At 44.2% G+C, this 12,276-nt stretch overlaps 6 protein-coding genes across 6 annotated transcripts; 3 read left to right on the top strand and 3 right to left on the bottom strand.

The window, feature by feature from the left end:
• Positions 1–518: 518 nt before the first annotated feature.
• N7469_001969 (uncharacterized protein) lies at positions 519–1,299 on the top strand (the record flags this gene model as incomplete). The annotated part of the gene is made up of 2 exons (XM_056640889.1): positions 519–1,020; positions 1,073–1,299. The coding sequence occupies 2 exons, from the start codon at positions 519–521 to the stop codon at positions 1,297–1,299; spliced, it is 729 nt and encodes a 242-aa protein (XP_056503383.1).
• An 829-nt stretch (positions 1,300–2,128) lies between these two features.
• Positions 2,129–2,609, top strand: N7469_001968 (uncharacterized protein; the record flags this gene model as incomplete). Its single annotated transcript, XM_056640888.1, has 3 exons — positions 2,129–2,223; positions 2,268–2,473; positions 2,584–2,609. 3 exons carry the CDS (start codon positions 2,129–2,131, stop codon positions 2,607–2,609), a joined length of 327 nt encoding a protein of 108 aa, XP_056503382.1.
• Positions 2,610–2,759: 150 nt separating this feature from the next.
• Positions 2,760–3,359, bottom strand: N7469_001967 (uncharacterized protein; the record flags this gene model as incomplete). The annotated part of the gene is made up of 2 exons (XM_056640887.1): positions 2,760–3,127; positions 3,173–3,359. 2 exons carry the CDS (start codon positions 3,357–3,359, stop codon positions 2,760–2,762), a joined length of 555 nt encoding a protein of 184 aa, XP_056503381.1.
• A 1,166-nt stretch (positions 3,360–4,525) lies between these two features.
• Positions 4,526–5,593, bottom strand: N7469_001966 (glycosyltransferase family 8 protein; the record flags this gene model as incomplete). The annotated part of the gene is made up of 3 exons (XM_056640886.1): positions 4,526–5,269; positions 5,346–5,423; positions 5,474–5,593. 3 exons carry the CDS (start codon positions 5,591–5,593, stop codon positions 4,526–4,528), a joined length of 942 nt encoding a protein of 313 aa, XP_056503380.1.
• Positions 5,594–8,006: 2,413 nt separating this feature from the next.
• On the top strand, positions 8,007–9,470 carry N7469_001965 (uncharacterized protein; the record flags this gene model as incomplete). Its single annotated transcript, XM_056640885.1, has 2 exons — positions 8,007–8,944; positions 9,002–9,470. 2 exons carry the CDS (start codon positions 8,007–8,009, stop codon positions 9,468–9,470), a joined length of 1,407 nt encoding a protein of 468 aa, XP_056503379.1.
• A 631-nt stretch (positions 9,471–10,101) lies between these two features.
• N7469_001964 (Xenobiotic-transporting ATPase) lies at positions 10,102–11,508 on the bottom strand (the record flags this gene model as incomplete). The annotated part of the gene is made up of 2 exons (XM_056640884.1): positions 10,102–11,260; positions 11,312–11,508. The coding sequence occupies 2 exons, from the start codon at positions 11,506–11,508 to the stop codon at positions 10,102–10,104; spliced, it is 1,356 nt and encodes a 451-aa protein (XP_056503378.1).
• Positions 11,509–12,276: the final 768 nt, after the last annotated feature.

The following is a 12,276-nucleotide window of genomic DNA, read 5'->3' as shown; positions in this document are numbered from 1 at the left end:
CTACGCACTTCTCTAAATTCTTCGTCTAATTGGTCTACTATATGTTTGGTCTTCGTTGCCGGTTGATATAGGGCCTAGGCAAGGGGGACAGCAAAAAGATTCCCAGTGAGTACTCGTCAAGGCGATTTCGAGAATGACTGTAAATAAATCTTCAATAAAATCTACCTGGCTGTATTTGGAGCAGTTTTATGGCGGAAATAGAGGATGTGACACTTGAATGAATTCAGTATCGGTTGAGAGGTTTTACGTTTATTCTGAGGAGGTCCTCATCTTTGTGAGTGCTTGTATATACGATGAGAACATTCAATATCAAAATAAAGAAATTGAGGAGGCCTTTAATGGCAGTTGAAATGCTCACAAAGCCAAAAAGCTATAAAGCTACACCCTTTGGGGGGGGGTATTACTCTCTGAACTAATAAAATACAGCAAAGTGTTTTACTTTCTCACCTTAACTTCAGATATCTTGTGCAGTGTGAATTGGACCTAAACTTAATCACTGACGGAGCTGTGCAATGCTCATGACTCCCTGGATTTTGTTCATGATTATTGCAGCTGAACACTGTGCAAGCCAGGGCCCAATAGACCGGAAGGAAAAGCCCATGCTTATTGAGTTCGCTCTAAACTCCACAACACCTGTAAATACAGCGAAAAGCCTACTAGGCACCCGTCAGGCCTATTCAAAGTCTGGGTTTGGAGGCATTTCCAAGGCATCTGGCGCTGGAATAGGGTACAAAGGAAATGTTGGTAAGCCCTATGGGAGCAATATTATCAAAATACCCGCAGAAAACTCTGCAAGTTACCAGTACGTTGCTGAGTTTCGAGCAAAAAGCTCCGAAGCGTGGACCGTCGTTATTTGGAATAAGATTGGACCTGATGGCCTTCTTGATGGCTGGTATGGTAACGCATGCCAAACATTCACTTTGAAGGATGGAAAAGCACAGCACATTGCTTTTGACGAGAACTCTCAGGGAGGCTGGGCGGCTGCACCAGGCTACACGATCCCTGTTGATGACTACGGGGGTTACGCTTCAACGTGGGGGGGAATTTGATTTCGGTTCTACCATAAATTCAGGATGGTCTGGATTTGATGTTTCCGCAATCGCTGCACAGGCAAGTAATAAGCAAGTCCATGGTATGAGCATATGTGATTCTGCCACGGGTACCTGTTCATCTATTTCCTCAAATGGAAGGAATGCGAAGAATGCCTACACGTTTGACGTTAGAACGGTAGACGGGATAGGTGTCATTCTACCTGCAGGGCCAGTTTACCTCGCGGTGATGCTAGAATATGAGGACTAGATGGATGAAGTTTAAAGTAAGTCGCGGTGTTTTTCTGAGAAACAATCAGTCTTTGTGCTATTGTCACACTCCATAATATACCTCGATATTGTGAAAGGCGCTAATACAGTATATTCAGAAAACACCTATTCGCATGATCAACATTTGAATGGGAGCGCCCCCGGTATTCAAAAGAAACGTAGTGTGAATCTTCGTTTTGGACTTATTGACAGGGATTTTGGTAGGGGAAATCTTCGTGGAAGTTCAGGCAACCCGATAATGCTAGTCTCCTGTAGAATGCGCAAGAAATTGCTGGGCGAAGAGAACAGATTATTGCGACGGAGGCCGAAGTTTTTTTTTTTCTTTCTTGAATATATCCGCAATACCGATTAATCACTAGTAATTTTCACAATTCAATTCAGCAGTCAGAAAATTCTGGGATTACAAATAAATGAATAATTAAAATAAAGCAGTAATAGAGTATCATCACCAAACCATTACACCATTAATGTATGTTTAATTCTAGCCATCACATTAAGTAGCTTTAGCCAGGGATACCATGAGGCTCGATTTTTTAATGAAAGCCCTGCCCAAGCCATACCCGGACAACTCAAAGAAGGCCATTCCACTGGTTCTCTATTGTGTCTTTGTATCTGATGGATAGGGTCGACTTGCTCCTTCCAGGCTTTCAGGGCCGTGAGCTACAAGCCAGCGTCTTGGATACAGTATGTAATCCCTGACTTATTTCTTTAATTTTTTGTTTTGTTTTCTTTTTTTTTTTTTTTTTTCATTAATTAACGATTTGGAGGAACTGGGCTCCACCACCTATTTGGTAACGTGCCCTGCTTCTATGGCTGCCGGAGAATGCGGTGTTCTCGGATCAGGAATGGCTGTCATCAAATCCCCTACTTTCGTACAGGTGATCAATGTTGATAATGATGATAAGTACGTTGCGGTTGCGGATAGAGAAATTTTCTAACTTTTTACAGCACCGCATCCGTCTCCTGCGCAATTGAAGGGACTACTTACGCATCTTGCCATGCGAAGGAGACGATAACTGTACAGGGAACGCTTGCATCGAAAGATCTCAATTGGATGCAAATTCCGCTCACTGGGACACCGTTATCGCTGTCTACGCATAGCCCTTCTTTGGCCGAGGCTAGTGGCATTGGCTCAAACGATATACTCCCGCAGGGTAGGGGGACCGGCTTCTCATTCGGTTATCATTTTTTATTTTTGTCAAAGTTGACTGGCCTTTCTTTGACGTTTTTGATGGCTCTCTATTTTTACATTCATTGTACATAGCTTGGGTCTTACTTGCTGCAGGCTAGAATAAGTTTTTGTTTTGATTCAAAAATACAAATGGACCGGACCTGGTGTATCTTCAGATTGCCATGACCCACTGATGACAAAACCATCAGCATGGTTGGTGTTTAGATCAATGGATGATCGACATCACCAGTCATTACCGGTACATGACGCTATGTAGCGAAAGAAGTTGCCGAGATAGACGGATTGATGGAAGCGGAATGACTTTTTCTGTCCCATTCTTTCACAGGCAGCTTATAGAACTTCTTCCATGCGTCATGAAATTGAGCCTTATCAACACCACAACGAGGCTCCGTCCAGAATTGAGCGCTATTGACTGCAGACCAAGATTGGCAGCCTGGCTTGACACCCATGGGGAAATAATAAGTTGACTGTTCACTATCATCATCCCGGTTCCACGTGTAGGTAATTTGCAGAGATCCAGCGGGCGACACGTCCTCGTCGCTGTAAAACACCTTTAGAGACCCAACTTTGCCGCAAACCCCGACGAAAGATGATTTGGGCTCGTCACAATCATTATCTGCTCATGCATTAGCAAGAGCATTCACAGGGCAGGGAAACTTACCTGGAACGCATTCCCCTTTTGTCGCATCATACTTTCCAACCGGCTCGGAAGGTCCAGAGCAGCTGGATACGTGTGACCAAACTCTACAAATATCCCCATGCTTATCCCCTTCACTGTAGATTCCAACCCAATAGGAAGATGGTCCTCGCGTGTTAAAGACACTCGGTACCTGATGCGCCGTTGCCATGACTTTACTAGCTAGAACTAGAATATTGAATTGGGTAATTAAGACAAAAGGTCTCAAATTCATATTGATATGGCGGCAACGCTCGCACGTGATAGACTTGTGTAGTTGATGCCAATGTGGGAGGGCGATCCCCTACATTTTATGAATAAGTACCTGTGGAATATTTGAATCGGCTAGTCTATGGCATGAAGATCCAGAGAAAAGCGGAGACATGAAAGTTGATGGAATCATTGTCGAAGTTACTAAAAGCGTTTCCCTCAACAATATATCTTTCAATTTTTCCACACGTCATTAGATTGGCTGGTCTTCTATTAAAGGCTATCGAAATAGGTAAGAAGAAAAGCAAGCAGTCGCCCACTTACAGTACATCCTCCAGATTTTGGCCTTCCCCCTAGTCATGCTTGTTATCCAACAGAATACTGTCGTTAAAGCTTCAGTACCACCCTCTTAGAAGTTCTGTACTCAGTAATTACTGTCTTCGCGTCTAATACCAGCTACATAATTGTAAAATTCATGCGTATTCACTATTAATACACCTTTTATTTGTGAGGGAATACTCTCACGACTGCCATTGGCTCTCAAGTAATTGGTAGCACTAGTATTTGAATTATGTTAAAGAACAAGATCTGGAACGAGCGCCTGATTGTAGCTTGAATGAGCAGATCGCGGAAACGGATTTGTTGAAGGGGCAATCCAGACTTCAAGAAAATATGAGGCCGCAGATAATGACGAAAAGTTGCTCGTTCGCACGAGGTCGTCTCTGGAAGGTAGGATTGATTGAAAAGGGTTGGCAACCACCTTTTCCATTTAGAGACTTAATATGAATATATCCGAGATTGAGAGAGGCAAAGTGACTATTATACTTGCTGATATTTCCCTGTTAATCTTGCAATCCTCGCTCTTTGGTCTCGGAGTCCATGGCTAACCTCCATTTCTGCATGACAAAAGATGAGGTGTACTCTGTTGTGCATGAGATGACGCAACGTGCGTCGATAATTAAAGGAAATATGGAATATATATTTCAAGGTATATCATGAGAAATATGAGGTCCAGTTACTTAATTTGAAAGGTTATGGCGTACTGTACAAGAAAGTAAAAAATCTCGTTCATTCGATCATAATGTACTTTATTTTTACACACTTCCCACCGTTCATATTGACGATGACTCATATCGTCAAAGGATTGCAAACCTCCTTCTGGTCATTATAATAATCATCATAGAAGCTAGCCCACATAACAGTATCAACGCACTTGGGCCTGTCGATTGTATCATCATCATCTCGACAAACAGGCAGCGCAGCCTTCCACTGCGCATCTGAATGCCGCAACCATGGCTTGGGTAGTGGCCAGTCACTGAAATGGACCAGATAGGCCCGTGAAGCTTCCGCCATAGGATTCCATTCTTCGTCCTTATCCTCTGCCATATATTCATCATGATTCTTGGCCCGAAACTCGCCTGTCAATAGGGCAAGCCGACGATGTGGCAAAATCATCGCCGAGTCGCGAAACAGGTGGTTCAATATCTCCATGTCAAAGGCCCCCGATGATTTCGCTTCATGGATAATACGATGGTAGTTTCCCTCATTCGGTTCAATGAGCATTACATGCGATCCGAGCATCTGGTCCTTGAGGTTGGCTCCCTTTTTGTTGAGCCAATAGGCACGAGGAACTGCTACGGGGGCTAAAGGTGCGAGAAAGTAATGGTCCATATTGTTCAACACCATGGAGTCGGAATCAAAAACCAGTACGCGAGTGTACTCAGTTAGTGCGAACGCGTGGAACTTGGTCAAGCTTTTGTGCCATGTTGGGTCTCCCTTCGAAGTTGATATGATCTCGACTGCTCGCAAGTTGAGGTGCGGGTATTGCTTCCGGATGTTGGTGAGCGCGATTTGCTCATCGGATGAGCCGGGCTATATGCATTTTTATCAGTTAATTCTCGGGGGCCATAACTTATGAGCCGTGCTGAAGATATTGTTGGGGCCGAACCTCTTCCCAGTCCTTTGGGTAAATCAGGACGCGGTCGAAATATGCCTCGACACGATCCAGACGCACAAAGTTCATCATCTGCGGCATTTTAGCTGGGGAAATTCCGGACCGTGCGTTGCGATACATACCGCATTACACAAGTAGTCAAAGTCGGTCGCATATTGGACGTAGGCAAACCGAGGTCTATCTTGCTCAGTTGTCCAGTAAGGATTTACGCCACCAAATGCTTTTGTTGATAGCTTGCTCATAGAGGCTGTTGGATGTATCATCTGGGCCGTAGGATACTGTTTCATCAGCCTATTAAAAGTGAAAAATAGGACATATAGCGCCAATGCGCATGTTGCTATACTTCTTCGTTTGGCGGAAAGGAGCATTCTAGACTGAGGGTGGGATAATACGTAATCCGATCACTGTCACGGGTCGGGGAAATGTGAACAAAGTGATCAATAGAAATGGGGTTGAGGAGATACCAATTCCGCCGGTTTGAGGTGGGTGATGGTGAGTTCCAAGGCCCTCTGTATGAAAAACTCAACTCGAGTGCTTCCAGTGCTTCCATAGATACTAACTTATATAGCCCACACAGGGCGTTGGCGTCCACAAAAAAGGTGGCGTTTCTATAGAAACCTTTGTTCATAATAGACTATCTGCTTCCTTCCGCAATATTGCGTTTCGATTATTGTCCCAGTGGCTGTTGGTACAGAGTGCGTATGTTTTACTATATCAAAATTGGCTTCTTCTCACCCATTATCTCCATTTTTTCGAGCCTTCGGGCCGCTTGTATACATATTCTGCATGCCATTCCTCCTAATCTGTCGTCTCACTTGTGTAGAATCTTCCAAATATGCCCCATGAGTCACCCTCCTACTTCTTTCGTGCATACAAGATGTACCATATATACAACTGTACCCATCACCATCCACACAAAGCAGGCTGCTCTATTTGAATTGTTATATGTCCACTGGAGTGTTGGTACTTCGTGGCATAGGAGCCGATGTCAGGCGCTTCTGTTCCCGTGGAAAGATCAAGTGTGAATGAATTGTTTCTCGCCAATCGAATCCAGTAATATTGGTCCCAGGGGGAAATCATTAGCCATCATATGAGCATGTCATTAAATATTGGACGTTGATAATCGACCAATGCATTATATGAAAACAGATTCTAGCGAAATATTTAATCCGAAGAAGATTTCCAAGCACTTTCTTTGCCTTGACTGGAGCAGTGAGGAATTGAGACGAGTGATGGATTGGACGAGTGATGGATTGGACGAGTGATTGATTGGACGAGTGATGGATTGGACGAGTGATGGATTGGACGAGTGATGGACTGGACGAGTGATGGATTGGAAGCTAAGCACCTGAATTGAGAGCAATTCAAACCCCGGTAGTGAGCAAGTGAGCTTGACATACTCGAGTTCAGGTAGGTTTTTGAAGTCATTGCCACAATTTCTCACCCGACATTCCACAATTTACTTTGACATCGGCCGTTGGAATCTTCACAAGGATAATCAAAATGAAAGAAGTTTGGATGGCTGCCGAAAAAGAGTACCTGAAAGCCTGGGTACCTCAAAACGTCCATTCGCTGTGGAAATCCAGGTCCGAGGAACATTTCAAATAGACCGGCCATCACCGATCCCCAAATACTGTATGCTACTCGGTAAATAAATTAATCAAATTGCCCATTATTGGAATTTTTAGGCAGCGGTGAAGAATTCATTCATAAAAAACTCGGCAATGGCTCCTATCCTATTTCTCAATGATTGCTTTTTGCATCTTACACAGTACAAAACCTATCTCAGAGCCCTTTTCTCGTTAAATCAAGGCCTATAGGTCTCGCCGATGATGAAAATTAAGATCTCGAAGCCAATATATAGTGGCCCAGTGATCAACTGGCACAGCCTCAGAGAGCGTACATTTGGCCCAGCATGCATAGCCAGAGCAGACGTTGAGCATAAAAATTGTGTAGAATATGTTCAATCTGGTAGATGTCAACTGCACATTATGTTCCAATTTTATACCACTCTATTGACTAGTCAGGGAGAACATGGCGGTTGGACCACAATCCCAGTGAAAATGGTGCGTGGTAAATTCACGTTATTGTGCTCTTCAGGAACTCCATCTATTTCTGACTGGTCAAAAGCAAAAAAAAAAAAATTGCGTCGGGGCTGAAAGCCTATGGCCGGAAGACTGAAAGTATCAATTGAATTAACCATATCTATTACATGAGTAACAGTGCCGGGAGTGTGAGAGGAGAGGAAGTGCATCGGTATAGCCATTCCCAAACATGTCATCCAGGCAGGTAGACGGTTTTGCATGCAAGCGCCCGATCTAAATACTCTAATTCGGCCCGTAGAACTTTTCCTATTGAATGAAGAGCAGCAATCTTTGGTTGGCTGTAAGAACTAAACCAAGAGTAGATAGCTTGTTACCATTATTGGCAACAAAGGGACTTCGCTTACCCCATACGAAGCTCGTTTTGTCTCATGCAAGGGTACGCTCTGCCTTGTGAGAAGTTCCCCTCCTTTTAGGAGAGCTTCCCTGCAAATTTAGAAAAGTCCTTCCACCGCCCACCCCACACCAACCTTCTCCAAGTGAACTTCTTCTCTGCTCTCATTTTCTACCTGCCGTATTCTTTCATATCTCCGCTTCACACCCAAGACGAGGCATGTCGGACCATAAGCGCCAGAAACAACAACAAAAGGTATGGAGAGAAGAAAGCAGAAAGCGGCGAAAGCAGCTACATATTCCAGAAAGTGTTCAATGGGGCTCATATTGTCTGGATTTTCCGACATTTGACAACCCAGGTATCATTGAGCTCCAAAATTTTATACGTGAGCTGGACAACGAAGCAGAGTGGGCTCAATCACGACGGGAAATCATCGCAGATTTTATGAGAAGTTTGCATGCATCTAAGAGCCCCTTGGAGATGATTACATTAGTACCGTCCATATTTCCGGCATCAAATGGGGACATGATTCTTTTGGACAGCGCGCAAGATCTCTATGATTGCCTCGGAAAAACTTTCAATAAGCCGTTACTTCACCGAACCTCGATGTCTGGGAAATCACTTTGTGGTCGCAAGCTCAGCTTAGACATGTTCTGGGCGTATTTACATGAGCAATCAAACAAAGCGATCGACGTTTATGACTACTCTGTGGCAGAACACTCGTCAAGAACACGGAGAATGACTGTCCAGGAAGTACTTTTGCATTGGAAGCTGCCGGGGCATGAGCGGCATGCCATCAACCTCCTAGATATTGAGAATAGAATTGGGGACTTCTGCCCCACTGAAGTCATCCAACATGATCTTTCCTGCAAAATCTCTCGCTCCTTCGCGACTAATGTGGGGAAAACCAACTCAGAATGGATGAACAATCGACGGGAATTCTTTCTCCTCAGTGGAGCAAACGCGATATCTTCCATCCATGTGGACAATGGAGCCCAGCTAACATGGATTTCAATCCTTGAGGGGCGGAAGATCTGGTACTTTCCACGCAAGATAACGAGTGAATCTGTTCGATTGCTAGCCCTCGCGGGCTCACAGGGGCCTCAAGGATATGAAGAAGGCTGGGCACGGGTAGAACTATGCCCAGGAGATCTTCTGTATGTACATTTTATTCCGATACATCAGAAAATCTTGCTGATATATATATCTTTCAGTATAATGCCTCCTAGCTGTCCCCATGCGGTATTTACTCCAGATGGCTGTCTTGCTGTTGGTGGTCACTTTTATACGTCCGCACACCTTGGGTCAACACTTCGTGGGCTCAAACTCCAAGAGGATTATCCAGAAATTTGCAATGAAGACCTACAGCCCGATTTCTATAATCTCCTGGAAATTATTTTCCAGAATCTGGGCAGCATTAACTCCTATACCCAAAAAGCTGACATCTTATCCTCCTTACCTCTATTCTTGAACACCTTCGATGGGGCGTCTTTGGCCACATTGTTCAGAAATAGACGAGGCAGCAATTTCCGATGTGACAAGCATCAACTGTCTAGAGTTATGGAGCAGCTTGAACTAAGAATTGCCAGTCAGGACTCTCGTCTCATATCCAGTCGTGTAACTTTCATTGATGCCCTGGAGAGGCTTCAAAAGCAGCTTCTAGAGAACTGGGAGGACGAATAAGCTTTGTTGCTGTCAGCAATCTATCGATGTCCTCGCCACGATGATCGAGAAAATATGGAGAGCAAATCCATTGCTTCAATCAGACATTCTCGAAATCGTCTTGGCCAGTACATAGTGAGACTCGTTCGTTCGGCATCATTGCCAAGGCCTTAGCGTCAGTTCTTTATTGAGCCCACTGGCAAACTCAGCGGCGGAGAGATATAGGTTCTGCAGGCTACTTCTTGGGGAGTAGTTTTGGTAGTGAAAGGATGAGTGAAAGGATGAATGATTTGGATCTGTATGACATACTTGGTGGCAGCAAATTCATTCTTTTCGGCTTGGGTATTTATTCGATGGCTAGTGTTGTTTCCTGATTAACGCCGAGTAGGATAGTAATATCATGATTCGAAGTTAAGGTCGTTTTACATCACATATAAATGTTTATGTATAAATTCTTTTGGAAATTCCTTTGTTCATTTCTTTGTGATGATTTCTTGCACTTATCTACTATAAAGTGTCATAAGATAATGCTACCACAAGGAGCCCATCACGTTTGAATGACCAGATAAGACCGTCCCGAGGAATGAATAATCAAGTTCAATTGAAAGTAGTGTAGGTTCTAAAATAAGTTATAAACAGGCTGCGTAGTCCATCAACTCTTGAAACCGTCTCTGATATGTTGTAACCACATATTAGTGTACCGGCCACCCTCACGATTGAGAAGCTGGTGATGAGTCCCCCTTTCGACGATACGACCTTCGTGGAACACTAGAATTTGGTCTGCTGTTGTGATAGTACTTAGACGGTGGGCAATAATGATCACGGTACGATTGGCAAAAAGAGAATTCAGAGAGGACAGAAGCTGAGTTTCGGTGTTACTGTCTAGTGAAGCCGTTGCTTCATCCAGCAGTATTATTGGCGTGTCTTTTAGAAAAGCGCGAGCGATTGCGACACGCTGTTTTTCACCCCCACTCAGGCGCATTCCTCGGTGGCCAACCTGGGTGTCATATTTGTCGGGAAATCCCAGGATCTGTTCATGGATGCCAGCAACTCGACATGCCTCATAAACAGCGTCATCTGTGGCGTCAGGATTGGCATATTTCAAATTGAACATCAATGTATCGTGGAAGAGAAATGTGTCCTGAGCCACAATAGAAATATATTTTCGGAGAGAATCAATGGTAACCTCTTGTGAATCTTGTCTGTCAACCACAATGGAACCGTTTTGAGGGTTGTAAAATCGGTAAAGGAGATTGAACACCGTAGACTTGCCACTTCCAGACTCTCCCACGATGGCGATCTTTTCTCCCGGCTTGCAATGGAAGGAAATGTTGTCCAATGCTAATCTTTTTGGCCCATTTTCCGGTCTATTCTCGTATGAGAAGCTCACATTTCGGAATTCGATACTACCATTGCACACATCTAGTGGGACAGCAGTAGGTTGATCTGTGACATTGGGCCGTAGCTGAAATAATGCCAGTAACTTTTCTGAGTCGACCAGTGTCGATCTTATGGAATTGTATATAAGGTTGAAATGTTCCAGTGGTTGCTGCAACTTCTCCAGAGAGGTAAATAAAAAAATCATACGGCCGAAGCCCCTCTGGTCAGTTAGTCCAGAGCTGGCAGAGAGACATAGACATAGGAAGCCCAGTTTGTAAAAGGTGTTCTTGAAAAATCCTAGTAATTTGACAAAGGTCACCAGAGCGCCTTCAAGAGTTTGAACTTGAACCGTGGCATTGGAGTAGCGGTCTAATTCATATTGATTGGCGTTGAAGTGCTGGATTGTCTCATAAGACTCCAAAGATTCATTCCTATTTACAATCAGCTTTGAGTGAGCATAGTTTGAGTAGAGGTGGGCTCACTTGAGAGCACTCCTTTTCGCTTTAGCATCGTTGAATTTTCTCCTCTTGTCCGTGATCATCTTCGAGATTTTGAGTGAGAGATAGATGTAAGTGCTGGATAACATCGCAAGAAAAATAGAATAGTTTGCGTCAAAGTGAACTGCCAAAGAGACAATGGCGATCACTGCATCCGCTAGTAAAGGAGCAAGATGAAACATGACCCGCTCCGGAAGCTCACTCAACGTGTCTGCTTGTAATGATGACAGTATTTCTCCTTTTTTTTGTCTGGTATGAAATTCCAACCCGAGATTTTGAACTTGCATGAAGACAGCAAGGCTGATCTCTTTTTTTATATCATGTCTGACCGGGGTCCAAAGATATGTCACTAAGAGATCTAAGGGACCGTCGGAACCTGGAAACCACTGGAGCGAGATGTACGCCAAAATCGCCACCTGCAAAGCAGAAGAATCTCTATCATTTTCAGAATTGAATACAGTAGCGATGTGGGCCAGTCGGAGAGGTGCTAGCTGCATTGCGGTACGTCGAAGAAAGACAATAATAAGGCACGTTATGGCGTAAATCTTCAGGCGGCGTGGCTTTGGGGGCCATACGAGTCTGAATGCAGCAAAACAGTTCTGCAAGGAGATTGGGAGCTGTATCAATCGAAGACAGCTGACCTTTTGCGTCACTCCACTGGCCAAGTCTCGGGCACTTGTGAAGATTATAGTGTTTTGCACAGACAAAAGTTGATTTCTGACAGTATTGTTCGCCCCAGCCAATCTATGGCCCAGAAAAGCAGTGGCTACCAGGAAAGGCAGGACGAATTGGTAGTGAACCGCGAGAAATTTGACAAAGACGGGAACTGCACATGGATACATGCCGAGAATGTGATCTTGGAGAGCCCATAGACGATTTGCATGCGTTTGCTCAGTTGTGAAGGGCATGCCTGCGGGTTGATTTTACAAGAGCTTGAAATATGCTCCGGA

The sequence above is a fragment of the Penicillium citrinum genome (assembly GCF_028827155.1).
Source record: "Penicillium citrinum strain IBT 23319 chromosome Unknown utg000002l:1.0-3833315.0:1.0-3834789.0, whole genome shotgun sequence".
Lineage (NCBI taxonomy): Eukaryota > Fungi > Ascomycota > Eurotiomycetes > Eurotiales > Aspergillaceae > Penicillium > Penicillium citrinum.
The sequence above is the reverse complement of the archived record's forward strand: the minus strand, read 5'-3'. Positions and strand labels throughout refer to the sequence as shown.